Below are 23,812 nucleotides of genomic sequence, written 5' to 3'. Positions count from 1 at the left end.
TTGTACCATCTGACCACCTGTCTGATAGAAGATCACGACATAGACACAAAAGTCAGTTTGTGACAACAACAAATGATAAAAAGCAATGAGGCCATGCCATCAATTTAAGAATCTGAGGCACTGTACATCTGAGGATGTGACATCATCCCAACTGTCTCTCTGCAGGTACTTCCTGTGTCTACAGCTTCGACAGGATATCGTCTCTGGTCGACTTCCATGTTCGTTTGCAACTCACACCGTTCTTGGTTCCTACACCGTTCAATCCGAGCTTGGGGACTATGATCCGGGTACTGCACCCCGATGTAGCTTGCTTTACCTTGAGTCCACCCAGCTTACCCAGACCTTCTCCCTGTGTGTTGCAGATGAGTGTGCTTCAGATTACATCAGTGAACTGAGTTTTGCTCCAAACCAAACAAAGGAAATGGAGGAGAAGATCATGGAGCTGCACAGAAGCTACAGGTTCAAATATGGATAATATTGATGACTGATAATAATTAGAATGCCTTGAATAAAACACTGTCTGTGTTTAGAGGGATGACACCTGCTGAAGCAGAGATGCACTTCCTTGACAATGTGAAGAAACTTTCTATGTATGGAGTCGACCTTCATCACGCGAGGGTAAACGCACACACGCAAGCATGCATGCACACACAAATGTTCCACTCTGGCACTTTATGTATTAGACATCTCTTACTTACTATATAGATATATTTACAGTTTTTTAAAATGAGTTCTTCCTCACAATGAAATAAATTGCAGCTGTACCTCGCCGTTTTTGTGAATAATTATTTCCCATTTAGTTTCATTTTTATATCAGCACCTCTTGTTTTTATTCCTTATTTGTCCATGGGGATTGAGATTCTAGCAGAGACGATATGAACCGCAATCTGCTCAATCACCAATAATGACCTACTTCCTGTCCTAGATAAATCCTGTGTGTGTGTATGTGTGTGTGTGTGTGGTGTGTGTGTGTGTATGTGTGTGTGTGGTGTGTGTGTGTGTGTATGTGTGTGTGTGTGTGTGGTGTGTGTGTGTGTGTATGTGTGTGTGTGTGTGTGGTGTGTGTGTGTGTGTGTGTGTGTGTGTTCATTGATTGATTTTTCCATCATTTCCACTGGTTCAGTGTCTCACTGAGTCTCTGAGTTCTGCAGCTTAAGGACGAAAGATACTCCATTATGTGTGTGTGTGTGTGTGTGTGTGTGTTTGTGTGTGTGTGTGTTTGTGTGTGTGTGTGTGTGTGTGTTTGTGTGTGTGTGTGTGTGTTTGTGTGTAGTTGCTTCAGAATGTTTATGTCAAATAAAGAGCAGCCACACAATGACACCGAAAAGCATCAAAATAAGCATCAAGTAGAATTACATTTCAGCTGGTGGATTGATGACATCATACAGGTCATAGCGAGGAGACGAGCAGGGACTCACTGGAGACACCTAGTAGTGGGTGTCAGGACGATGGCGAAGGTAACTGTTAGGGGTGCTGCCTGAGTTTGTCTTTTGTTCTTGTCTTTTGTTTGGTGTCTGGTGACTAGATGGTAGGAAGCCGCTTTGATTGCTTGTCATCAGCTCACTCGGAGGTAAGACAGTTTCTGTGTGTCTCTGCGTTCATGTTGTGGATGTTTCCCTTGTTTATTTTGTCTTGTTCTTAGACCCCACCCACTGCTATAACCCCTTGGTTCATTCAGTGTGTGTGTGTGTGTGTGTGTGTGTGTGTGTGTGCGTGTGTGTGTGTGTGTGTGTGTGCGCGTGTGTGTGTGTAGGACTCGGAGGGTGTGGCCATCATGCTGGGTGTGTGCAGTAGTGGGCTGCTGGTCTACAGAGACCGACTGAGGATCAATAGGTTTTCATGGCCAAAGATCCTGAAGATTTCATACAAGCGCAACAACTTCTACATCAAGATCCGACCAGGAGAGGTGAAACCAAGCAAACACACCTGACACCATGAAGAAGACTTCATAATGAAACTCAGTCCACCTCATTTATGTTCAATAAAATTAATTGTTCAGACTTCAGATTAATGGGCATTCTGTGTTTGTGGTACTGAATCTCATCTCCAGTGTGACCAGTACGAATGTGTGTGTCCCCAGTTTGACCAGTTTGAATCAACGATCGGTTTCAAGCTTCTGAACCACAGAGCGGCGAAGAGACTGTGGAAGGTGTGTGTGGAGCATCACTCCTTCTTCAGGTCAGTGTGTATATGTGTGTTGTTCAAGGAGCAACATAGCCTCTTTGCCCCTCTTGTGTTGACACTGTCATGCAGTTGATGTTGCTGTTGTATAAATACAACTATCACATAATAATATGCTTTTTGATAGCTTCTCAAAAAAGCATAAAAATGGCAACTGGACTAATCTCGTGTGAGTAGAAGACGTTTCGCCTCTCATCCAAGAGGCGTCTTCAGGTCTGAATCCTGGTGGGGAATATCAGCTATATATCTACCAGGAGGGTGGTGGCAAAAACCGAAAAACAACTGGTCGTACGACCCAAAACCAATGACTCGTCAGGTGTTAATGGGAGTCGTTGGCCTGGCTGGGCTGTCGCTACCTCTCCCAGCCCTCTCGGGAGGGTCGTTGGGGTGTTCCTCATTGCACTGCACTGCGTTCACTACGTTGCTTACGCAGTGCAGTGCAATGAGGAATGCTCTGACTCGTACATTGGGGAAACTAAGCAGCCACTACAAAAATGCATGGCACAACACAGAAGGGCCACCACCACAGGCCAGGACTCAGCGGTCCACCTCCATCTCAAGGAGAAGGGGCACTCCTTTGATGACCACAAGGTACGTGTTCTAGCCAGAGAAGACAGGTGGTTTGAGAGACCATCTTGGCCATCTTTGAATAGAGGAGGAGGCCTCAGACGCCACTTGTCTCCCTCCTACAATGCTGTGCTTAGATCCCTCCCAAGGAGGAGCAGCCGTCGCTCTCACTTGCAGCCAGGTGACCCCAACGACCCTCCCGAGAGGGCTGGGAGAGCTAACAACAGCCCAGCCAGGCCAACGACTCTCACTAACACCTGACGAGTCATTGGTTTCGGGTCGTACGACCAGTTGTTCTTCGTTTTTTTTGCCACCACCCTCCTGGTAGATATACAGCTGATATTCCCCACCAGGATTCAGAACTGAAGACGCCTCTTGGATGAGAGGCGAAACTGTCTTCTACTCACACAAGGTTGGTCCAGTTGCCATTTTTTATGCTCTTTTGAGACTTACCATGACCTGGATGACTGAGAATATTCACAGATACTTTTTGATAGCTTCTTTTATAAAAAAAGTGTTTTTTCTCAGCCATCTTTCAAGTCCTAATAAAAAGAATGGATGAAGTTACAATAAAAATTATTTTAAACTGAAATGAAAACCTTCCTGAAGTGCCACTGAGCAGTCTACTGAACTCCTGATTGCTCCTGATGAGCAGGCGGAGCCTTGCATAGCAGCTGCACCATCAGTGAGTGTCAATGGGTGAATGCAACATTGTAAAATACTGTGAGTGCTGCTGAGGTAGGAAGGAGCTGGGTAAAAATGAGTCTGTTTACTATCTATGAATCTTTCATTTATGTCACAAATGTTCTGTTTGTAATGTTGCAATATCCTTTAGATTTCAATCAATTCCTGATGTGGTGATGTGTTTGACAACTGTCTCAGGCTGGTGTCTCCAGAAGAGCCCCCCAAGCGTTTTTTGTCTCTGGGTTCAAAGTTCCGATACAGCGGTCGTACTCAGATCCAGAGTCGCAGAGCCAGTGCTCAGATCTCCAGACCTGCACCCCATTTCCCAAGATGCATCAGTAAAAGGAACCTGCTGAGCCGCAGCCTGGATGGAGGTACTGGTCTTCCTGTTACTAGAAGCTAGGACATAGTGTCCAACTGATGGGCCTCTTGTGCAGGTTTTGGGGTCCAGCATTGGGGTTTCAGGTTTGAGATTTCATAGTGTGACGTCAGAGTTGGGGTTCACATTGTTTGGGATCCAGTTTTGGGGGTAGAGTAGGGGGTTAGTGGCTCAGGTTTGGAGGTTCATGTTTTGCAGTCCAGTTTTGTGATAGGCAAACAGTTTCCTATACTTTTAGTGATCAGAGTTTTTGATTGGTCCTCAGCTCCAAGTACCACACCCATCTCCTCTTTGATTGGCTCACCAGCCATCACATTGTCCCCCAAAGCCAATGGGGGCACACAAACAGGTAGAGTTCATCACTGTTCTGTGATTGGCCACAGCTTCTGCTTCTTCTGGGTTATCTTCTGATTGGCTGCAGGGGCTTCATTCAGCTGTGTGGGTTTCAGTAAATGTCTAATAAGCTCTTCTGTTCCTGCTGATGTCACATCATGTAGCCACACCTCCCTCCCATCGACAGAGATGAGAAAATGTTATTCTTTTCATTCCCTTCATATCCAGCTGATGTCAGGTCATCACAAACTTTCTTCTAATTGGCAGAAGAAAGGAGGCTTTGCAGGGGTGGGACAGTGGGAAAGACAGTAGCCAAACATTGTGTTTCTGACAGAATCAACAGTAAATCATGTGACAGGTGTGCCCAGGTGTTTTCATATGTTTACCAGGAGGACGTTGATGGCCTTCACACCCTAACGTGCTTCTCTAGTAATAGCTGGGTCATCTTGGCTCCATGGAGGTTAGATGACTAAGGGAATGTTTCCACTGGCTCTGGTTGGGTCGGTTTGGCCCTGTTTCCACCGGCCCCAACACGGTACTAACCGTTACCATTTTGGTCCCTGCCCCACTGGGGTCCCAAGCGAGCCGAGCAGGGACTAACATGTGACGTAAACACATAGCGGGGCTCTGATTGGGTAACTTACCCGTCACGTGGTCTACTTCCTATCATCCTGGCCTCAGTGGAATCCTGGTCATGGCTCAGTGAAGTCCCTTATTCTTTTCTTGGGGGTTCTGTTTCACCACTTGAAGCCTCGCCTGTCTGTCCTCCCTCACTTTTAGTTGAAGCAAAAACCACTGACGAGCAGCAGGCGTCACGCCGCCTCCACGTCCTCCATTGTTGTTGTTGTGTCTCACACAAATTACGCCGCGGAACTCTGGGCCGTTAGCCCACCCATTAGGCCTACTAGTGCTAGTGGGAACGCACCTGTACCGAGCTGTATCGACCCAACCCCATCCGAGCTGAGCCGAAGTGAGCCAGTGGAAACACATCCAAACTGTTGGTTAATGTTGGGCCAACGATGAGCGTCTGACCAAGAAAGCCTTCTGCTCGGCTGGTGAGTTTCAACCAGTGCAGATGTAAACGAGGTAGCAAATGAGTTTTATCGTTATTCAACATTGTCTCATCTGGTTGTAACAGAGACAATTTTAGAAGTTTTACCATCATATTCTTCGTAGAAGCTGCTTTATTACCAAACCCGGAGAGAGGCCTGGGATTGGTAGCCATGACTGATATGTTTATATCCACTTTTGAACTTTCCCTTTTCAAATTTTGTCATACATAGAAGAACTTTGTTGTACTTACTCAGGTTTGTCCCTCCAGTCTAAATTCTTGCTTGTATTGTACATCACTTTGGACAAAAGCGTCTGCCAAATAAAACTGTAGAATAAGTCATGTAGACTAAAACTGCCTGATGGCATTAATGGTTGTTTCCTCATGGTGGCGGACTGACAGCTGAAGTGCCTGTGGTGTGTTCAAGTGCAGTGTTTGTTCTTACAGGTGCCACATCAGTTGCTGTCATGGCACTAATTATCTGATGGTTGTTTTAGATTCTCTTTTGGACATAATCTTAAATAGTTCTGGGACCTGTGGAACTCGACCGAAACCTGTCCTGGAGGTCCAGCTAACATAATAGCACAGTTAGCAACATGATGCTAACAGGTCAGGGCGTCCTGCAAGGCTTTCTGGTGGTGCTAAATGCTGATTGGCTGCCACCCTGCCTGTGGTGCATGTGTCCTGAGCTTTGATTGGCTGATCATGTAGTTGCCTTGGCAATGAGCCACCATTAATGTTTTTGATGCAGATGAACATGAGAACAGACTGTCAGACCGTGTGTGTGTGTGTGTGTGTGTGTGTGTGTGTGTGTGTGTGTGTGTGTGTGTGTGTGTGTGTGTGTGTGTGTGTGTGGTGTTTAGATATGGGCACTGGACTATATGGAGCATCACAGGCTATTGCTATCAGTGATCTCATCGCAACTGTAACACCTGAGCGGAGGATGGAAGAGGGAAGGGAAGAAGGTATGGACTCAATCAATCAATCAGGGGAAGCCTTTTATACCAGGTGAGTCCAAATAAGACCTCCCTTTGTGTCCTGGTGTTGTAGTGGAGGAGGTGTTAGTGATGGAGGAAGAGCTGCAGGAGGAGAGAGAGGGGGAGCAGGTGGATGAGGAAGACGCCAGAGTTACAGAGATTTCTCAGCAGAGTCCCCCAAAACACGACACCAAGGTACCCAGCAGCAAGGTTGATGAGGATGATGATGATGTGTCTGTGTCTGTGAGGTAACTTTGTATTGGGCTTGGTGCTGCACTGACAATTAGCACTATGTGTGTGTGTTTTCACATTATGCTATGTTGTGTCATCTTTGCTGCAACATATATGTTTGAGTTGTTCATCACTCTCAAATGTATTTGTGTGTCCAGACAGAGATGACGGAGACAGAAACAGCGCTGGACGGAGATCTGACAGCCTCCGAGGTGTTGAAAGTCATCATGTTGTTCTTTATGATCAATGAGTCTGGTAGCACTAACCTTGTGTGTGTGTGTGTGTGTGTGTATGTGTGTGTGTGTGTGCGCGCGCGCGCGTGTATGTGTGGTACCAGGATGAGGACTTGCACACACAGGTAAAGCTTGTTTATTTGTGCCTTGTGTTGCTGTGATATGTTCAGCATCCTCTCAGCTGGTTTGTTTCTGTCTTTAGGAGACTTTGGAGAGTCCAGATGAGCAGCAGAAACCTTCAAGCAGCATCAGTGCTCTCCGACGCTCCTTCTTAGAGGGAGGTGGAGTTGGGGGCGGGCTGACAGAGTGGGACAAACGTCTGGCCTCATCACCTCTACGACGGGCCGAAGACCCCCCAATGATTGAACCTCTGGATCAAGATGAGGTGACACCTGAGGGTTACAATTGATTAATGACTCACACCCAAATATTTTTCTGCCACACTGAAATATGCATAAGGACAAGAAAGTTTCTGTCCTTTTTTCGAGTGATGATATCATAAAAGGTCCAATCAAATATTGTCATAATTGAATGTGAGCATCTTTGTAGAACCTCAATCCCTACTTCTAACATTTGGGGGGAATATCATGATCCTCCCAGCTGCTACTTCATCCTGGTGAAAAGATTTGAGTGATGACATGTGACAGAAAAGCATACTATATGATTGTCCATGGAGGGGCAGAGCAACGAACAGGGCCTCTTAGTTGAGTGAACTGGTGATGTATCATTGGCGAGAAAAACAAGGGAATGACTAGAACATAGATTTAAAATTTAAGTGTTGCTGTAGTTTATGCAGGACATGGAAGTGATCCGCCCAAAGCTGTGATCAGCTGACAGTCGTGCACCAATCACAACCCTTCTTTTGAAATGGCGGGCCACTTAAAAATGTCGCCTCCGACACCGATCCCAGGTACCAGACACACATGATGCTTTGCTTCCATCCATGGGTGGACTGGCTGGCTTAGTTTAGCATGCGGCCTGGCTAATCCAGGGAGCATGCAGAGATACACTGAACTGGGTTTCCATTTGTTGCATTAAAACTTTTTGTCTGTCCCAGAATTTAAAAAACGGTTGTTTTCTGTCTGTCTTTCTGTCAGGCCCTCCCACTGGACAGCACATCATTAATGGTAGGTTACCTGAAATCCAGTTGACAAAATGATATTCTGATGTTACTGACCTCCCCTGTCTCATCACTAGTCCCTCAGTCTGTAGGCTTAACCTTGTGCTGCCACTGACCAACGAACACGTTAGATGAGGGGAAAAAGAAACATTTTTACAATGTAGTGTAGAGACTAGTGATGCAGCCAATCCAATAATGTTGGGCACATCTTGTTATTGCTTTGCCTCCTTTTATTTGGCGCCTGACTCCCTCCAACAGCTTTGAGAAAACCAACAAACAAACAAGTGTGCTATGCTATGATTCAAGTAGCTATGATGACAAAAATACCCCAGAATTGCAAGAAAATCCTATTGAATGAAAGGGGAGTTCTTGTGACAATAGTCCACCCAACTGTCTTTGGAGCCACGGCAGTTGGTCACACTTGGTTATAGGCGCGTTATTGAAAGTTGAAATGGGTCACAAGACTTGGAAAAAGAATCATTTTGATTACTACTACTATTTTTTACAAAATGGTGTGTACCGTGCCAGCTGGAGTGGGTGATGTCATTGCTAGAGTGGGAGACTTGCCGAACAGGACAAATGGCGGAATGACTTCTTGTCCTTCACACAGTCAAGCTATTTTCTTGACAGGGTCTCACAGTTTTCTTTAACAGCCTCTTAGTACCACGAGGGACCAAGAGAGAACTGCAACTGTCCCTCCAACTCCCACATTGTTTTTCTGCAGGATTTTCTGCTGATTACAAAAAGCCCCCGGTTTTTGTAAGTCACCTGGGTGTCATCTGTTTTGATCAGACAATAAAATACATCCAAACATTCAGGAGGATGCCGTTCAATAAATGGAGCCAACAGGAATCAGTTCTGATATGAGCCCGTTTGAGAGCCTGCTGCCCCACTATGTCTGTGTGAGACATGTGAGAAGTGCTCAGTCTGAAGTAGTCACAAATAGGAGTCTTCAGCTCACCAAGATCTTTTTCCCTCCTACAATTCTTCGTAGTGACACTATGTAGGAAGTGCCAGCCATGTATATTTAGCTTGAAGCTAATGGAATCTGAAGGCTAACAGCAGCTAAACTGTCCAAAAATGTGTGTTAACCAACTCTTCAGGTAGTCTGCTATAATCCAAGTCCCCTTTATCCAGTCGATCAGTGATCCACACAGTGCTCACTGACAGTGTTGAGTTGCTCTCTGACCCCTACAGATTAATTAAACTAATCATGTGACAGGTGAGGTATGATGCCATTCTGACACCTTGTATGTGTTTGTTTGATATGTGTCACCCGTATACCCCAGATGGGTGGTGTCATAAAAGATCAAGATCCTCCACAGCCCAACAGAAACAAAACCTACACTCTGGGGCGGAGTTACGATACCACCTCTGGCAGGGTCACCACGATGACAACTAAGGATAACACTTCTGATTTTACCATGACAACGAATATTGAGAAAGCTATGTCAAAGATGGATAGTCTGTCCATCGTTGATGATGTCATCACTGGGGAACAGTTGGTCACCATCTGTGAGGTGAAGACACCAAGCTCACCATTGGAGCCGTCGCCTGGTGTGTGTGACATCACAGTAGATGTCATTAGCGGGACTGAGACTACAGCACAGGGTGAGGGCGGAGACTCACCTGTGATCCCCGTTCCCCCTTCCAAGTCTCCCCTGGATGAGCTTCACAGAAGCCCACACCCTCAACTGGGTCATCTGACCAGCAGGAAGCCCCCCTCCATTACCAGAGTGGTATGCTTGTTGGTTGGCATGGCAACCAAGCATGGGGCGCAAACACTGACAGTAACACCATATAAATAGCCGCAAAAAAGGAAATATGGCTGAGCATGTCAAACTGAACACTCCAGCTCTTTCAGCAATCTGTCACATAGCAACATGTCATATAGCAACCTTTCAACAGGGTGACCTGGCAACAGGGTGACCTGGCCACTGCCATCATCAGCTGCGGTCACGGAGATTATTTTCATATGGCCATGACATCCCAGTAAGATGTAGTGTGCAGCTGGAGTGTTCATTTTAAGCCCCCCCCCCCAGTTTTGCCCCTCACCTCCTCCCAGAGGCCATTTTGCTGCTGCTACTCCTCTTATCAAAATGGTGCAAGAAGAGGGTGTTTCGGGCTCAGTTTCCCAGAGTTTGTCACTGGTATTTGTTGGCTGCAAGTGGTGGGGCTTATTTAGTTGTTGTGTCCTTCATTTCCCGTTCATCGACTTTTACTTTGATTGATTACTTTGGCTCCCAAATGCTTCTTCATCACTTAACCCTAACCCTAAATTTATTGAATTTAATTAATTTAATTAATTAAATTCATTTTCAGGTTGTCAAAAAGCTTCAGCTAGAATTAGGGTTGCCAACTGTCCAGTACTTACCTGGACTGTATCTTGAGCTATATAGATATGTCCCCTGAACAGTCTGGCACTGGAATAGGAATGTTTTCTTCTAAGCAACAAGGCTCTGAAGTTTTCAAAGAATCTCATCTTAGTGTTGTTCAGATATTGATTTGAACCACAGGTGCTGAATGCAGCACGCCACAACAGACTGCTTGATTAGAGGATTGAACAACTACTTGAACAAACGTACTGCAAAACCTCTTTGGATTTAAAGAATGAAGAAGGACAAAGAAAAAATGTGATGGATTGTTGGGAAAGCAGACTCTGATGAAAAGAAAGAAATTCTGAAAGAAAGATGCAACAAGAATCAATCTTTCCCTGACGCCCCCCCTCCCAAATCCCCCACTGAATTTCCATTTCAGGAAGTTGGCAACCCTAGTATAGTGAGTACTAGAGCAGTAGAGCTCAACAGTGACCGCTGCTCATGTAACCATTCAAGCGGGTTCTTTGCTCCTGAAGAACTCTTGTGTTCTTTTGTTCTCAACCTTTTTGAAGGAAAAACAGAAAATTACTACATACTATACTTCAATGTATCTGTGACGTCTCTATTGGTGGAGCTCAGTGTTACCATGAATATGTTTACTGAACACATAAAGTTGCTGCCGTGTTTGAAGAGGGACCTGACTACAGGACTACAGTTTATGACCACAGTCTTGTACCTTTGCCTTCCTCTGTTTTCCTCATCTTTTTGAGCTGAACTGAATATTTTATGGACATCAATTATCTGGTTATTTGGCTCCTGCTGTGAAACCGTGAATATAAAGATTTTGCTAAAATGCAACACTGACAGACATGAACAGGAAATGTATTTCTAGATCCAGCGTTGTTTTGAAGGTGGGTGGTCTTTGTTGAGCTCTATGATGACTGACCTGGGTAGACCTCAGTGACGCCCCTCTGACCACACCCACTCTGACCACTCTCCTGCATGGCTGCAGCCCGAGGTGCAATTTCTACTACTTTCTAATGTGTGTGTGTGTGTGTGTGTGTGTCTGTGTGTGTGTGGCTGTGTGTGTGTTCAGCCAAAGCCTTCGTTAGATGAAATATCTCCTGAGCTGACGGCTCTGCTGAAGTCAGCCAAAGAACAAAAAGCCTTCAGAGAACTCAACCTGCTGAAGGTGCTTTTTCTTTACTTGTTTACCTCCTCCTGTGTTCCTTTGAGCATAAGTTTTTATGTATCTGAATTTGTATGAATAAATGTTTGGTACGTTTCTGTAATGTAATTGAAGCTTCAGTCTTCACAAGCATCATTAGAGTATTTTTTTTCACGTCAAATTCAGACCACAACAGTCAACAAAAATGGAGGCGAACAACAACAGTTGTCCTCCATGCTTGCTTGTATCTGAAGTCATGTTTGACACCACCTGTGAGGTCTTGTCAATTGTAAGGTGTGTGTTAAATATGGGTTTATGCGTGTAGACTTAGACCAGCTTCTTAACATCTTGGTGCCGTTGGTGTGTGAATGGTTTTGGCTGCTTCGCTTGGAAACGTGTGATAACCATCTACCCAGACTCTGCCCACTGACCAATGTCCTCCAGCAGAGTAATACTAGGTTTCCTTCACATTGTGATCTGAACAAAGTGTCTTCTTTGGGATTGGGGGTCGTCTTCCTTGATCACAGTGACTTCTACAACTCCTTCAAAGCAGCTGAAACCTTGATTTGTTCTGCCCCGCCCTGTTCCACGGGTAATTGTCTTTTCCCCCACTTTTTCTTTCAGACATCAGAAAAGGTGGAGACAGTCTTCTTGATGACAGGGTCACATGACCTGGATCAGCCGATTGCAGACCAACCTCAGGTAGCACCAGGGTGTCTTGTTGGTCCGCCGCCTAATAAGCCCCCGCCCCCTCCACCAGGAGCTTGTGTGATGCATGCTGCTGATGTCACAGATGAGAGGGCCGGTGATGATGGCTCTAGCAATGCTAGTGATGCTGAAAAGGGTAATGACCTCAGAGAGCAACATGAGGTCTGTGATGATGTAAGCAATGATGATCCTAGTGAGGATGATGCTAGCATCACCAGTGAAGGTGCTATCAGTATTTTAGCTCAGGCAGCAGTGGAGGATGCCGTGGAAATGGCAGTTCAGCAGGTTAACAATGCTTTTCAAGATAGCATAAATGCTTCCTTTGAAATTAGCCATGCTGAGCAGGCGCTTAGTAGCATGGAGGCTAACATCAGAACCAGGCCTCATTCTGTTTTGGATTTGCAACCCATCTGTTACCACGACGACGAGGACTCAGAGGATTCAGATGAGAGTGAAGGAGGCTGGAGGTTTGGAGAGAACTCTCCTCCTCCGGCTTTACCTCACCATGCGTCCCAGTTGCCCCACCAAAGTGATGATGATGATGATGAGTCAGAGCCACTGCAGGAGGTAGGCTCCTAGTCCCAGTGAAACCAGTTCTACTGTAACCAGTCCCAGTGTACCCAGTCCCAGTTGAACCAGTCCCAGTGAAACCAGTTCTACTGTAACCAGTCCCAGTGTGCCCAGTCCCAGTTGAACCAGTCCCAGTGTAACTTGTCCCAATTAAACTACCCAAGAGAAACCAGACATACCTAAACTAATCCCAGTAAAACCAGACCCAGTTAAACCAGTCGCATTGGTACAAGTCCATGTGCAACCAGTCCTTAAAACAGGAAACTGAGTCTGTGTCTTTGATTTGTGCAGCATGTGATTGTGTGTCCTCAGGAAGTCCCGGTGATGAGGAAGACTCTGACCTACGAAGCTGAAGGGGTGAGGATGAATGCCATCTTGTCATAGTTCTGCCATCGAGAGATGACAATTGTTAACAAACACCTGTAGCACCATAAGCTTCAAGTTTCAAAGTTTTATTATTATGTGCACAGTAAGGAAACAAGTTTCCCTGTACAGATGAAAGTCTTTCTTTGCTGTCCACAATGAATGTGGCAGACAGTATAAAATCTAAGTACAAAATGGGTAAATAATACTACACAATAACGGCAGTTTTTAAAACAGGATGTAAAAAGTACATCCATCCATTCCTCCATTCCTCCCTCTTCTCCTGTTGAGGGTGGTGGGGGTGGAGCCTATCCCAGCAGCCTTCCCCCTGGACAGGTCACCAGTCCATGGCAGGGCCAACACATAGAGACAGACAACCATTGGCTCTCCCAGCCACGCCTACGGTCAATTTAGAGTCTGGATTAACCTGGTCCCCTCTTGATGTCTTTGGACTGTGGAGGAAGCTGGAGTACCAGAGAGAACCCAGCAGGAACAGGGAGAACATGGAGACTCACTCAGAAAGACCCCGTGCTGCAGCCGGGGCTCCACCCACAACCTTCTTGCTGGGGGGCCACAGTGAGGACCACCGTGCCGCCTGTAAAAAGTACAATTGAAAGGAATTAAGTATCATTGTGCCTGTAAAATGTAAGATTAGACAATAGTACACATAATTATAATGAAGGGACTATGTGTCACAGTGGGGTTATGTGGGTTTCAGCTCTGGTCAGGACTTGAATTTAGCAACCAGTCTCTTCCCCTCCATTGTTTAGAGTTGGCGATAGCCAGCTGCAGCACATGCAAAAAGAACTGCTATGTACGAAACAGGACGCCGCGCCAATCTACTGTAGAACCCTGGAATGCAGAGGAGCTGGGTCGGATGCCATTGTGTACCTGCTCGCACCTGTCTGGGGGTTGCGCATAGAAAATTATAGGCGATTTTTAGGTGCAGCCAACGCTGCTGGTGTGTCTTAGCCTTTGCAACTGGTGTGACATTATATGATGGTGTGTTTCAGAGCCGTGGGGATGCTGAGCCTTCTGCTGGGCTGCTGCTGAGCTCTCAGACGTTCACCACAGAGACCTCCAACACCAGCACTACCACACACGTCACCAAGGTATCGCCGTGGTTACATTCCGAACTGCACAGCCTGAAGAAAACTGAAGCTTAGAATGTTTGTTCACATTTCAGAGAAAGTAATGAATATTTTCCTCATCTATGATTCATCATATCACATTCCACTATTAACCATTAATGTTGCAGTTAATCACAGATTCAGAAAGAAGTCAGTTTGATGCGTAACTCCACACTTGCATCTTTGAGTTTTATATATATTTTCACGAGCCATTTAACATTGAGGAGTATTCATGTCAGTTCATGTTTAACTGAAATGATGATGATGACTAACGGAGAAAAGGGCTTGAAATTAGTTGATTAAATAAAATCAATTCTGTCGCTGCAGACGGTGAAAGGAGGGATCTCAGAAACCAGGATTGAGAAGAGAATTGTGATTTCTGGAGACACTGAAATTGACCATGATCAGGTAACATGCCAGAGTCCAGCTAGCATATTACTGTGGTTGAGATGGAGCAGAGCTAGATGTTGTTAGACCTGTTCTCAGACCTGGTCAGACCTGTATGCAGACCTGAGGGGTGCACTATGAAGTGAGATGAGTGGTGAGCCAGGTGTGGAGACCAGAGCCGGGGTTCTCAGCGTCATGAAGGCGTCTCTCTTCTAACCTGGCTGGATCACCATGGTAACTGATGTGGTGAACCTCACCTGGTCCGGAGCAGGTGAGGGTCAGAGTTTCTGCTTCAATCGGCTATAAAAGCGCTGCCCTTTCACCCACCACCTCTTCTGAAAACGGCACCACCATCTTTGAACGATCCGGTGGACCTCGGCGCCATCACTGAGCGAGGTTCTCTTCAGAGGGAGAGAGCGTTCAGAGACCGGAGTGATCCGCTACCTCTCCTGACGTCACTCCTATCAACGCTCCAGGCTCCCAGCTGAGGGAAGCCCTCATTATTCCAACCTGCTGGAGCAGCCGTGTGTGAGGAACGCCACTAAAAGGAGCCTTGCGCTCACAGCAGCACAACTTTGTGTATGGAACCTGCATGCATTCAGCTGGGATGCAGTAAACCTGAGCAAGAATACTGCACACTGCTACTGGCCAAGTTGTACTCGCTTTCACTGAGTACTGAGCGTGTTTGTAGTCCCAGTGGCCCCCATGGCTACAACAGAGGCCTTCTGTAAAGCCTCAGGCTACATTTCTAGGTCCTTATATTAATAATAAGTATGACGAATATAGTGCTGCACGGTGGAGCAGTGGTCAGCACTGTGGCCTCACAGCAAGAAGGTTCCGGGTTCGAGTCCCGGCTCGGGCGCGGGGTCTTTCTGGGTGAGTGTCCATGTTCTCCCCGTGTCTGCGTGGGTTCTCTCTGGTACTCCAGTTTCCTCCCACAGTCCAAAAACATGCAATTGGGGATGAGGCTGATTGATTCTCTAAATTGACCGTAGGTGTGAATGTGAGTGTGAATGGTTGTTCGTCTCTCTATGTCGGCCCTGCGATGGACTGGTGACCTGTCCAGGGTGAACCCCGCCTCTCGCCCGTTGACGCTGGGATAGGCTCCAGCCCCCCCGCGACCCTTAATGTGTAGGAATAAGCGGAAGATGACGATGGATGGATGACGAATATATGAAAATGATATCGAGCTGTTGAAATGACAGCCCGCACTGCTGTCATAATTAGCTTAAAATTCAGCTCAGGACTAATGCAGAGATGCGTCTTCTGCTGGTTATTGTGCCACGAGGAGGAAGCGCCTTCTGACTCACGTGTGTGTCAGACTTCTTGGTCCATGTTTGAAGTTGGGTCGGGTGGGTTGCTGATATCGCCGCAGACCCCTGATACCCCCGGGACAGCCGATGTAGTTGCTGTCATGCCATTGAATCAGCTTAACCCTGATACCGTAATCCCACAGACATTGTCTAGTAGTTACACGGCCCTTTTTTATGGGGATGCGCACGGAGCCAGAAGCAGAAAACCTTGATTTACAGAGAAAGATCCCACTCATCGTCGTGATACCAGTTACCTCTGATTGAGAGTTCAGGGTTTGAGGAGCCGGCTTATTGAAAGAAAGTCTGGCTAGGAGGAACCTGCTTCCTGGTTCACCCCTCTTGCCAGACTCAGTCAGAGCTGTCCACAGATCTGTATGCAGACCTGGTCAGACCCTGGTCACACCTGTATGCGGACCTGGTCAGGGCTGCTCACAGATCTAGACCTGACTTTTGTGTCTCTCTTCAAGGCGCTGGCTGCAGCGCTCAGCGAGGCACGACGTCAGCATCCTGAACTGTCCGTCACTCGTGTGGTCATCCATAAAGAAACCGAGGTTTCTCCTGATCATGTGATGGATTAGTGACATCACAGGTAACAGGGAAAGTCCAGTGTGAGGCTGGATGCAGATTGGCTGGCTTGGTTGGTGCATGGCAGAATTCATAACTTTGTTTGCATGTTTAAATTGAGTAATGCTGTTAGGACAAGCTTTGGCCAGTTCTTATTGGTTGGAAGAAATAAAACATGGAAGCAGGGAAGTCCCTGATTGGTTGGTGAACTCTTCAAGAACAAAACCTGAGCAAAGTCATTGGTGGCTGAGTTGCGAGCATCAACAAAAAGAAATGCTTGAGCAGCAATGCTATGCTATCACGTGATGACATCTTTTTTGCTGTCCCCTCAAGTGTGATGTTAATTCAAACCCTAACCCCACCACTGAAGCAGCCGATGAAATCATCTCCATCATCATCATTATCATCATATAAAAGATTGACAGAATACATCTACATGTTGTGGGCATCTTCAAGTACTGTTGCAGTTTTAATTTCCTCTTCATGTGTGAAATTGCTGCAGGGACTTGAACTGTCAAACACACTGTTGCCACACACACAGTGCATGTATGTGATTGTATGTAAGTAAACCCATTAACAGTCCTGACATCCTTATCACCATCTTTATATTTCTTATTACACATTTCAAATTTTATTCCTGTTTCTAAGCAGAACCACATTCTGATGTGTATTGTATTATTATTATTATTTAATTAGTTTTATTGTTGATTATTTTATGAATTTTACCCAATTAATTTCATTTTCTATAACTTTTACCCTATCAAATGCTGCAACTGTGACCTCCTCCTAAACGGAAGTAAAAACAGATAAACGTAACCAAAGAGAGAACTCTAAGGGAAACCAAACTCTTTCTCTTGGGGGCCAGGGGTCATGCTAATATGCTACATGCTAATGTTCTGACCCAGGTTTAATGGTTGTTGCGCTACAACAAAATAATCATCAGCACAAGCTTGCAGTGTCAGCAGTGTGCTGACCAGCTCTCTCTGCTGGTCACACTTAGTTTCATCACTTTAGTTTTGTTGCATCATGTCATTTGAGGTTACACCCAACAGAGAGGTTTTTTTTTTTTCTTAATTACGAATAAAAAATATTCAGTATTTCTTCTTAGAACAGCTTCTCTGTCTCTCTTTCAGGACTGAATCTGGAAGTCTCTGCTGCATTCTGGGAGATGAAGTCAAAACTACAGAGCAAATAAATACAGTGTTTGCAGTGGCATCCAGTGGACGTCAATGAAACTGAAGCTTTACAACATCAGCACACATACATGCATGAACACCTATGTGGATAATGCACACAACACACACACACACACACACACACACACACACACACACACACACACACACACACCCCTGTGTTTGTAGCTGAAAATGAAACCAAACCTTCTGAAACTTGTGCAGAGTGACAGACAGACAGCAACTTCAGAAACTTAGAAACCCGCTGCCACATTAACTTCCTTCTTTTACTAAGTCCTGGCCCTGATTTACCTGACAGGTGAAAGCAGGAATCTGATTAGCTGATCAGGTGAGTCTCCTCCTGATCATGTGACATTCAACAAAAGCGTCATCACATGATATGTGATGGAGTATAACCCTGTATTCAATTGCAAATCAGAATTTGGTTATTTGATATTTCTCTGATCCAAGGACACCATTGAACCTCAGACACCGTTCAGTTGCTCTTCTATATCCAAGCTTGTTGTCTTCACAGTTCCAAAGTCAATTGAATGCAGGGTGATAACATGCCAAGGTCACCTGATTCTGTCTCACCTGCCGAGGTTACCTAACCCAGCATGTGTTTTGCTTGAGAAGGTTTCTGACTGAGTGAAACGTTGCAATGATTAGAGCCGTTCCAAAGAATGTATATTGACAACCAACAGCCATGAGGTCGCTCTGTTGCGTAGCCCAAACCCTAACCACTGGACTTCTTCGTTCCAACAGATTAATTGTGCTTATTGTTAAACTTTATTTAAAAAAAAAATCCCACAACTACACATGAAAAAAACAACAGATTGGCATTTAAAAAGTTATATTTCCCTGTGAGCTACTAGCCAAAATTGTTTGTGTACATACTAATGACATCATATTGCCAGTGAACAGTTGTACATGTGTTGCAGGAACAGCATTATTGTTGTCAAAGATCCAGGGTTCAAATGCTCTTGAAAAACCTGGAAAAGTCTTTGGAATATGCTGCATAAATACCAGCATTTTTGAGTTCAGCTCTCTTGTCAGTCATTTTGATTTTTTTGTTTATATAGATATTATTAATCTATATTAACAAATTTCTCAGATTTTCCTGTTGCTTAGCAGATGCAGTTTTATTTCTTATATTAATTTCATGCTTTATTTCACAATTTATCATCTGTTCTTTCACTTTTTTTCATTGAAGTACTGCAAATTTTACAATGAACAAGTTTGTTTTTCCTGTATTGTTCTTAAGTTCTGGTTGTAAAGTTAAACAATTACAATTAAAATCAGTCATGGCACCCATGCATGGAAATGCTTCATCAAGCAGGCTGTTGGCTTTGTCCCACAGGCAGGAAAAGGTCCCGCATCTTTGACAGCGACTTCCAGTTTCCTGTTGCACCAGAATTTACAATGTGGACACAGCCAATGTCAGCAGTGGCGGTGGTGGCAGGCAGTGTAACTGAAGCGTCACTTTATGATGCCAATATTCTAATTGGGTTTGGGCCAGCAATATTAGAATTGTGTCAACTCTTGGGATTTGATTTGACACAGAAACAGGAAGTAGCCGCCACCCAAGTAGAAGCGTGTTTTGATTAAAATTAGAACTTTACAATTGCATGAATGCCAGCACTATACCCACCTAAGCAGCATTTAAAGCTCGCTATTTATCCATAATGCAATAAAAATGTGCCATTCTTTCATGTCATTATTAAACAGCCCATACAGTTTTTGAATCATTTCTGTGTAGTTATTAATGAATTATGCTATTTATTAACAAGACCCCAGCAGACTGACCATGTCCCAGTATTACAACACAGAGCTGACCACACCCCCTGGTGTTGCGTTTCATCAATCCTATGTTGTTGTCTTTATGATATCCTCAAACACATTGAGGGTCCTTTTTAATCACGGCGCCAGCTTGCGCCTGGCAGGCTCAAGCTGTATTTCTAGTTTCAAGTGGGCACTAATGATGTTTCCATGCCAGACGTCCTCACCCTTTAACCAGCTTATGAACCTCCTTCACCTGCTCCAGGTGCTCCAATGTCTTACTGAGGCTGGTCTGGTGCCTCGATGTTGGGGAGCAGTAGGAGACATTGGCTCCATAGACCCACAAGAGGCTGGTCTCTGGTCAGTGGAGTTATGAGCGACATGATGTTTGAGACTCATCAACCAGAGCAGCAGAGGAGCAGCACTGATGCCTCAGAACCTGGAGATATAGAACCCCACCTCCTCCAGACCTACTACACCTCCTCACAAGCCTGCCCCACCTCCCCCCAGACCCTTCACCACTCCTGAGTTAAAATGTGGACATGTATCACACTTTAAGCATCCTTGTGTATAATCAAGTGTGTGACAGCCTCTTAGCGCTGTGGTTTGCACTCTGATTACACGCCTCTAAATACCGACATGAAGCTGATCTCGCCCTGAATGCATAGTGCACATAGAGTGCTGTTCGCCAGACATTTGGTGCCATAGAATGCTTAAATAGGACCCTTTGCGTGTCTTTACCCACTATACCCAAATAAAATGATTACAAAATTGCAAAGTTTTTTGTTTCTAAAGTTGTTTGTGGGATTTTTAAAGAAACAAACAAGACCTTTGATTCAGATGTTTAATCATTCAACTGTTACATCAACAGGAAATCTTTTTCAATGCAGTAAGTTCAATATCATTAGTGTCGATTGGATTAATCAACTGGGAGGGTCTGTGGACCAATCAGATCATTTCTAGGCAGCAGGACATGAGTTCGGAGTGACCCCCAACTGGAAGTAGGCGGAGCTCACATCCAGAGAGTTGCTAAGATGAGACTTAATGAGCTGTATGTTTCTCAGACAGCCTCTGAATCCGGTGCTGATTGAGAGACAGTTCTGCTTCACACCATCTGACAGACAGGTTGGAAAAAACCATAATCAGTCATCAACAATGTTTCATTCTCATCAACATGTCCTCAGAGTTTGTCCTCACCTGGGTGTCCTCCCAAGTACACAGGGTTATTGGTCTCAGCAGAGGTTGATTGTGGGTAAGGGTTTGTAGTAGTGTAGCTCTGCCCATCTACATTCAGAGTCAGGGTGTGTTTGGTCTTCCTGGCCAGCAGGCGGTGCCACTGTCCGTCACACAGCAACTGACCAATGGAACGCACTGACACTCGTCCTGCTCCATTATTGACATTAAACACCATCTGAGGACAAGGACAAACAGTTCACATATCTGAACCAGAGCGGTGTGAAAGGACTGGGATTGAGGATGTCTTCCTGTGTGCCCTGACATGTGAGTCTCATTAACAGAGACAAAACATACCTGTGTCTCTGGTTAAAGAACAATTATTCACAAGTGACTGTGTATGTCTTGTGACTGTTGACAAACAAGTTCCATCATTTCACTCACACACACACACACACACACACACACACACACACACACACACACACACACACACACACACACACACACCTGTCCATTGATCATCTCCAGGCCGATGGCGTCCACTTTTGCACTGCTGACTCCCAGGAAAATGCCCTCTGATTTACTTGTCCGAAACTCCAGAGTCACTGATACATCTGAGCCCACCTTATAGCCATCACGCACTACACACACACACACACACACACATTTCCTGAGGGAACTGAGTTGTTTTGGAACACAAAAATTGTGAGAACAAAAACCCTTCTGTCATCTGAAATGATACAAAATAGACACCAGCAGAACCAGAAGAAGAAGAACCACTTCTACTCTGATACAAGGGTCCTCAAAGTGCAGGTGCCCTTTAAAGTCTGCCATAATGTCCTCAGCAAAAGGGGGGATCATTTAACTTCACTGTTATTTAAATCCTTGTGAATGAAAGGGAATGATGAAAATCTTTGAGGGGTTAATGAACATCAGTGTCTGGAGATAGAAGCCACATCACATGATTTGACGGAGAAGTTTTCAGGTTATTCATTACTGTATAAATCAAGTTCTTCATAATCACTCACTCAGGGCAGCATAGCCACTGCCGTTGAAATAATTTCCTGTCTGGTCCTTGGTGAAACAGGATGAGACATCGTGCTGTGATGCTGGCCTGGACAAATCCAACATGACGCCATTCAGACTCACAGCGTGAACACAACAAGGAAGACTATGGCTGACCTGAGAGACAGACAGGTGGACAGGAAGACATGTGGACAGACCAATGTTAACAGGTTTGTATTGTTACATAAACTGGGATGTTGGCGTGTTTCAACATCTATGACTCAGTAACCCATAGAGGATGACTTCAGTGGCCTGTCATCAAGTGTGGTTCCCACCAGCTGAAGATATTAGCAGGTTCAGTTGTAGCATCAGATAATCAGCAAATAACAGACTGGTGGATGTTGAAGCCTTAATGAGTTGTGGCAAACAAGTTTGCAGTTGCTAACACAGAGCACAGACTTCTCTAACTGGGGAGCAAATCAACTGCTGCCCCCATCAGGGCGATCAGCTGACACACAGGTGCCCCAGATCCCCCTGCATGAACAAAGTTTAAGTATTCAATTTTTATTTGCCACACAGCTCAGGTCTGCACGAACCAAAATCTACAATAATAGCAATAACAGCAGGCTGCACGGTGGAGCAGTGGTCCTCACTGTGGCCCCCCCATCAAGAAGGTTGTGGGTGGAGCCCCGGCTGCAGCACGGGGTCTTTCTGGGTGAGTCTCCATGTTCTCCCTGTTCCTGCTGGGTTCTCTCTGGTACTCCAGCTTCCTCCACAGTCCAAAGACATCAAGAGGGACCAGGTTAATCCAGACTCTAAATTGACCGTAGGCGTGGCTGGGAGAGCCAATGGTTGTCTGTCTCTATGTGTTGGCCCTGCCATGGACTGGTGACCTGTCCAGGGGGAAGGCTGCTGGGATAGGCTCCACCCCCACCACCCTCAACAGGAGAAGATGGAGGGATGATGGAGGGATGGATGGATGGATGGATGGATGGGTGGATGGACGGATGATGGATGGATGATGGATGGATGGATGGATGATGGATGGATGGATGGATGGGTGGATGGATGGATGGACGGATGGATGGATGATGGACGGATGGATGGATGGATGATGGATGGATGGATGGATGATGGATGGATGGATGAATGGATGGATGATGGATGGATGGATGGATGATGGATGGATGGATGTATGTTGGATGGATGGATGATGGATGGATGGATGGATGATCGATGGACGGATGATGGATGGATGGACGGATGATGGATGGATGGGTGGATGATGAATGGAGGGATGGATGATGGATGGATGGATGGATGATGGATGGATGGATGAATGGATGGATGTATGTTGGATGGACGGATGATGGATGGATGGGTGGATGATGGATGGACGGATGATGGATGGATGGGTGGATGGATAGCAATAACAGCATTTTATTTATATAGCACTTTTCAAAAATGGCTGCTAGTTTCAGGATGATAAAGTGCATTTAGTCGAGAACATGCAACGTTCTAGTCTGACCTTTCAAAAGCACAAAAATATTTATGTTCTCAGAATGGTTAAAGAAAAGCAATTAATTTTTGAAGTTACTTGATTAGGTGGATCAGGTGGAAGCTGTTTTTGTTTGTTATTGGGACTGAAACAAGTCTTGTAATTTGTTTGATTGCCTTTGGTACTACAAATGTGTACGTGTGTGTGTCTGCTTGTCATACATTGATCCTCCTGGCGTTGTGTGTGTGAGGTAGTCCTCCCAGGTATAGTCGGCTGTCTACATCCAGCTGGTTTCCTTTAACTGATGCCAAGTCTGGACTCAAACCGTCAACTGACACCGACATGAAACGCCGACTGACTTCAGCACTGACCTAACACACACACACACACACACACACACACACACACACACACACAGAAATTTGAAATTTGTCATCTGCTCTTATTTCAAACATTTACTTTCCAGTAGTCAAATAACTTGCTTTGAAATTACAGAATAGAAGACAATATAGAAGGACAGGTTCTCTGGAGGTTCTCTAAAGGTTCTGCAAATGTTCTGCCATTATCTGAAGGTCATCACAGAGATAGAGTGATGTGTATGATGTTACAGAGGAAATGTCCCAGTATGGTTCTGCACTGGTCTTTTCCCTTTTGGTTGTTTTAACAGTGACCAGCCACTTTTCAACAGTTTCATTCATTTAAAAAAAACCCAGAATATTTTATCTCCTATGTATTCATTTAATTTAAAGAAATGTTCTGGTGCATCCACACTTGAGGATTGAATCCACAAAAAAACTGTAATTTTCAGACTAACAGCCAAGAAAAGTACATTTTCCAAAGAAGGGATTTTCAAACGTAAGATTGTTTTGATATTTATTGATTTTGGCAGGTTTCTCAATTCT

The 23,812-nt window shown here is 45.2% G+C and overlaps 2 protein-coding genes across 13 annotated transcripts in view; one reads left to right on the top strand and one right to left on the bottom strand.

The window, feature by feature from the left end:
- Positions 1-19,976, top strand: part of epb41l3a (erythrocyte membrane protein band 4.1-like 3a) — a 29,050-nt gene extending 9,074 nt beyond the window's left edge. For 3 of the 11 annotated variants that reach the window (XM_086190928.1, XM_086190929.1, XM_086190927.1), the window contains 19 exons: positions 166-459; positions 531-618; positions 1,754-1,906; positions 2,081-2,178; positions 3,631-3,806; positions 6,059-6,160; positions 6,246-6,367; positions 6,562-6,615; positions 6,741-6,761; positions 6,839-7,021; positions 7,734-7,763; positions 9,046-9,495; positions 11,171-11,266; positions 11,867-12,517; positions 12,833-12,877; positions 13,897-13,995; positions 14,341-14,421; positions 16,181-16,302; positions 17,411-19,976. In XM_086190928.1, coding sequence (XP_086047054.1) covers positions 166-459; positions 531-618; positions 1,754-1,906; positions 2,081-2,178; positions 3,631-3,806; positions 6,059-6,160; positions 6,246-6,367; positions 6,562-6,615; positions 6,741-6,761; positions 6,839-7,021; positions 7,734-7,763; positions 9,046-9,495; positions 11,171-11,266; positions 11,867-12,517; positions 12,833-12,877; positions 13,897-13,995; positions 14,341-14,421; positions 16,181-16,291 — 2,854 coding nt within the window. In that variant the 3' untranslated portion in view covers positions 16,292-16,302; positions 17,411-19,976. Of the gene's footprint in view, positions 1-165; positions 460-530; positions 619-1,525; positions 1,571-1,753; positions 1,907-2,080; positions 2,179-3,630; positions 3,807-6,058; positions 6,161-6,245; positions 6,368-6,561; positions 6,616-6,740; positions 6,762-6,838; positions 7,022-7,733; positions 7,764-9,045; positions 9,496-11,170; positions 11,267-11,866; positions 12,518-12,832; positions 12,878-13,896; positions 13,996-14,340; positions 14,422-16,180; positions 16,303-17,410 lie in introns of all 11 variants that reach the window. The other 8 variants (XM_086190935.1, XM_086190930.1, XM_086190931.1 and 5 more) reach the window with 7 other exon arrangements.
- Positions 19,977-20,072: 96 nt separating this feature from the next.
- lama1 (laminin, alpha 1) overlaps positions 20,073-23,812 on the bottom strand; it is a 38,776-nt gene continuing 35,036 nt past the window's right edge. For both annotated transcript variants that reach the window (XM_086191096.1, XM_086191097.1), the window contains exons 60-64: positions 23,132-23,281; positions 21,436-21,589; positions 20,915-21,048; positions 20,429-20,642; positions 20,073-20,345 (exon numbers count right to left, since the gene is read on the bottom strand). In XM_086191096.1, the coding sequence (XP_086047222.1) occupies positions 20,191-20,345; positions 20,429-20,642; positions 20,915-21,048; positions 21,436-21,589; positions 23,132-23,281 (807 nt within the window). In that variant the 3' untranslated portion in view covers positions 20,073-20,190. The remainder of the gene's footprint in view (positions 20,346-20,428; positions 20,643-20,914; positions 21,049-21,435; positions 21,590-23,131; positions 23,282-23,812) is intronic.

The sequence above is a fragment of the Aulostomus chinensis genome, chromosome 21 (genome assembly GCF_037954235.1).
Source record: "Aulostomus chinensis isolate RoL2024-O1b breed Wild chromosome 21, RoL_Achi_v1.0, whole genome shotgun sequence".
Lineage (NCBI taxonomy): Eukaryota > Metazoa > Chordata > Actinopteri > Syngnathiformes > Aulostomidae > Aulostomus > Aulostomus chinensis.
Note: the sequence above shows the minus strand (reverse complement) of the source record. Positions and strands in the feature narration are given on the sequence as shown.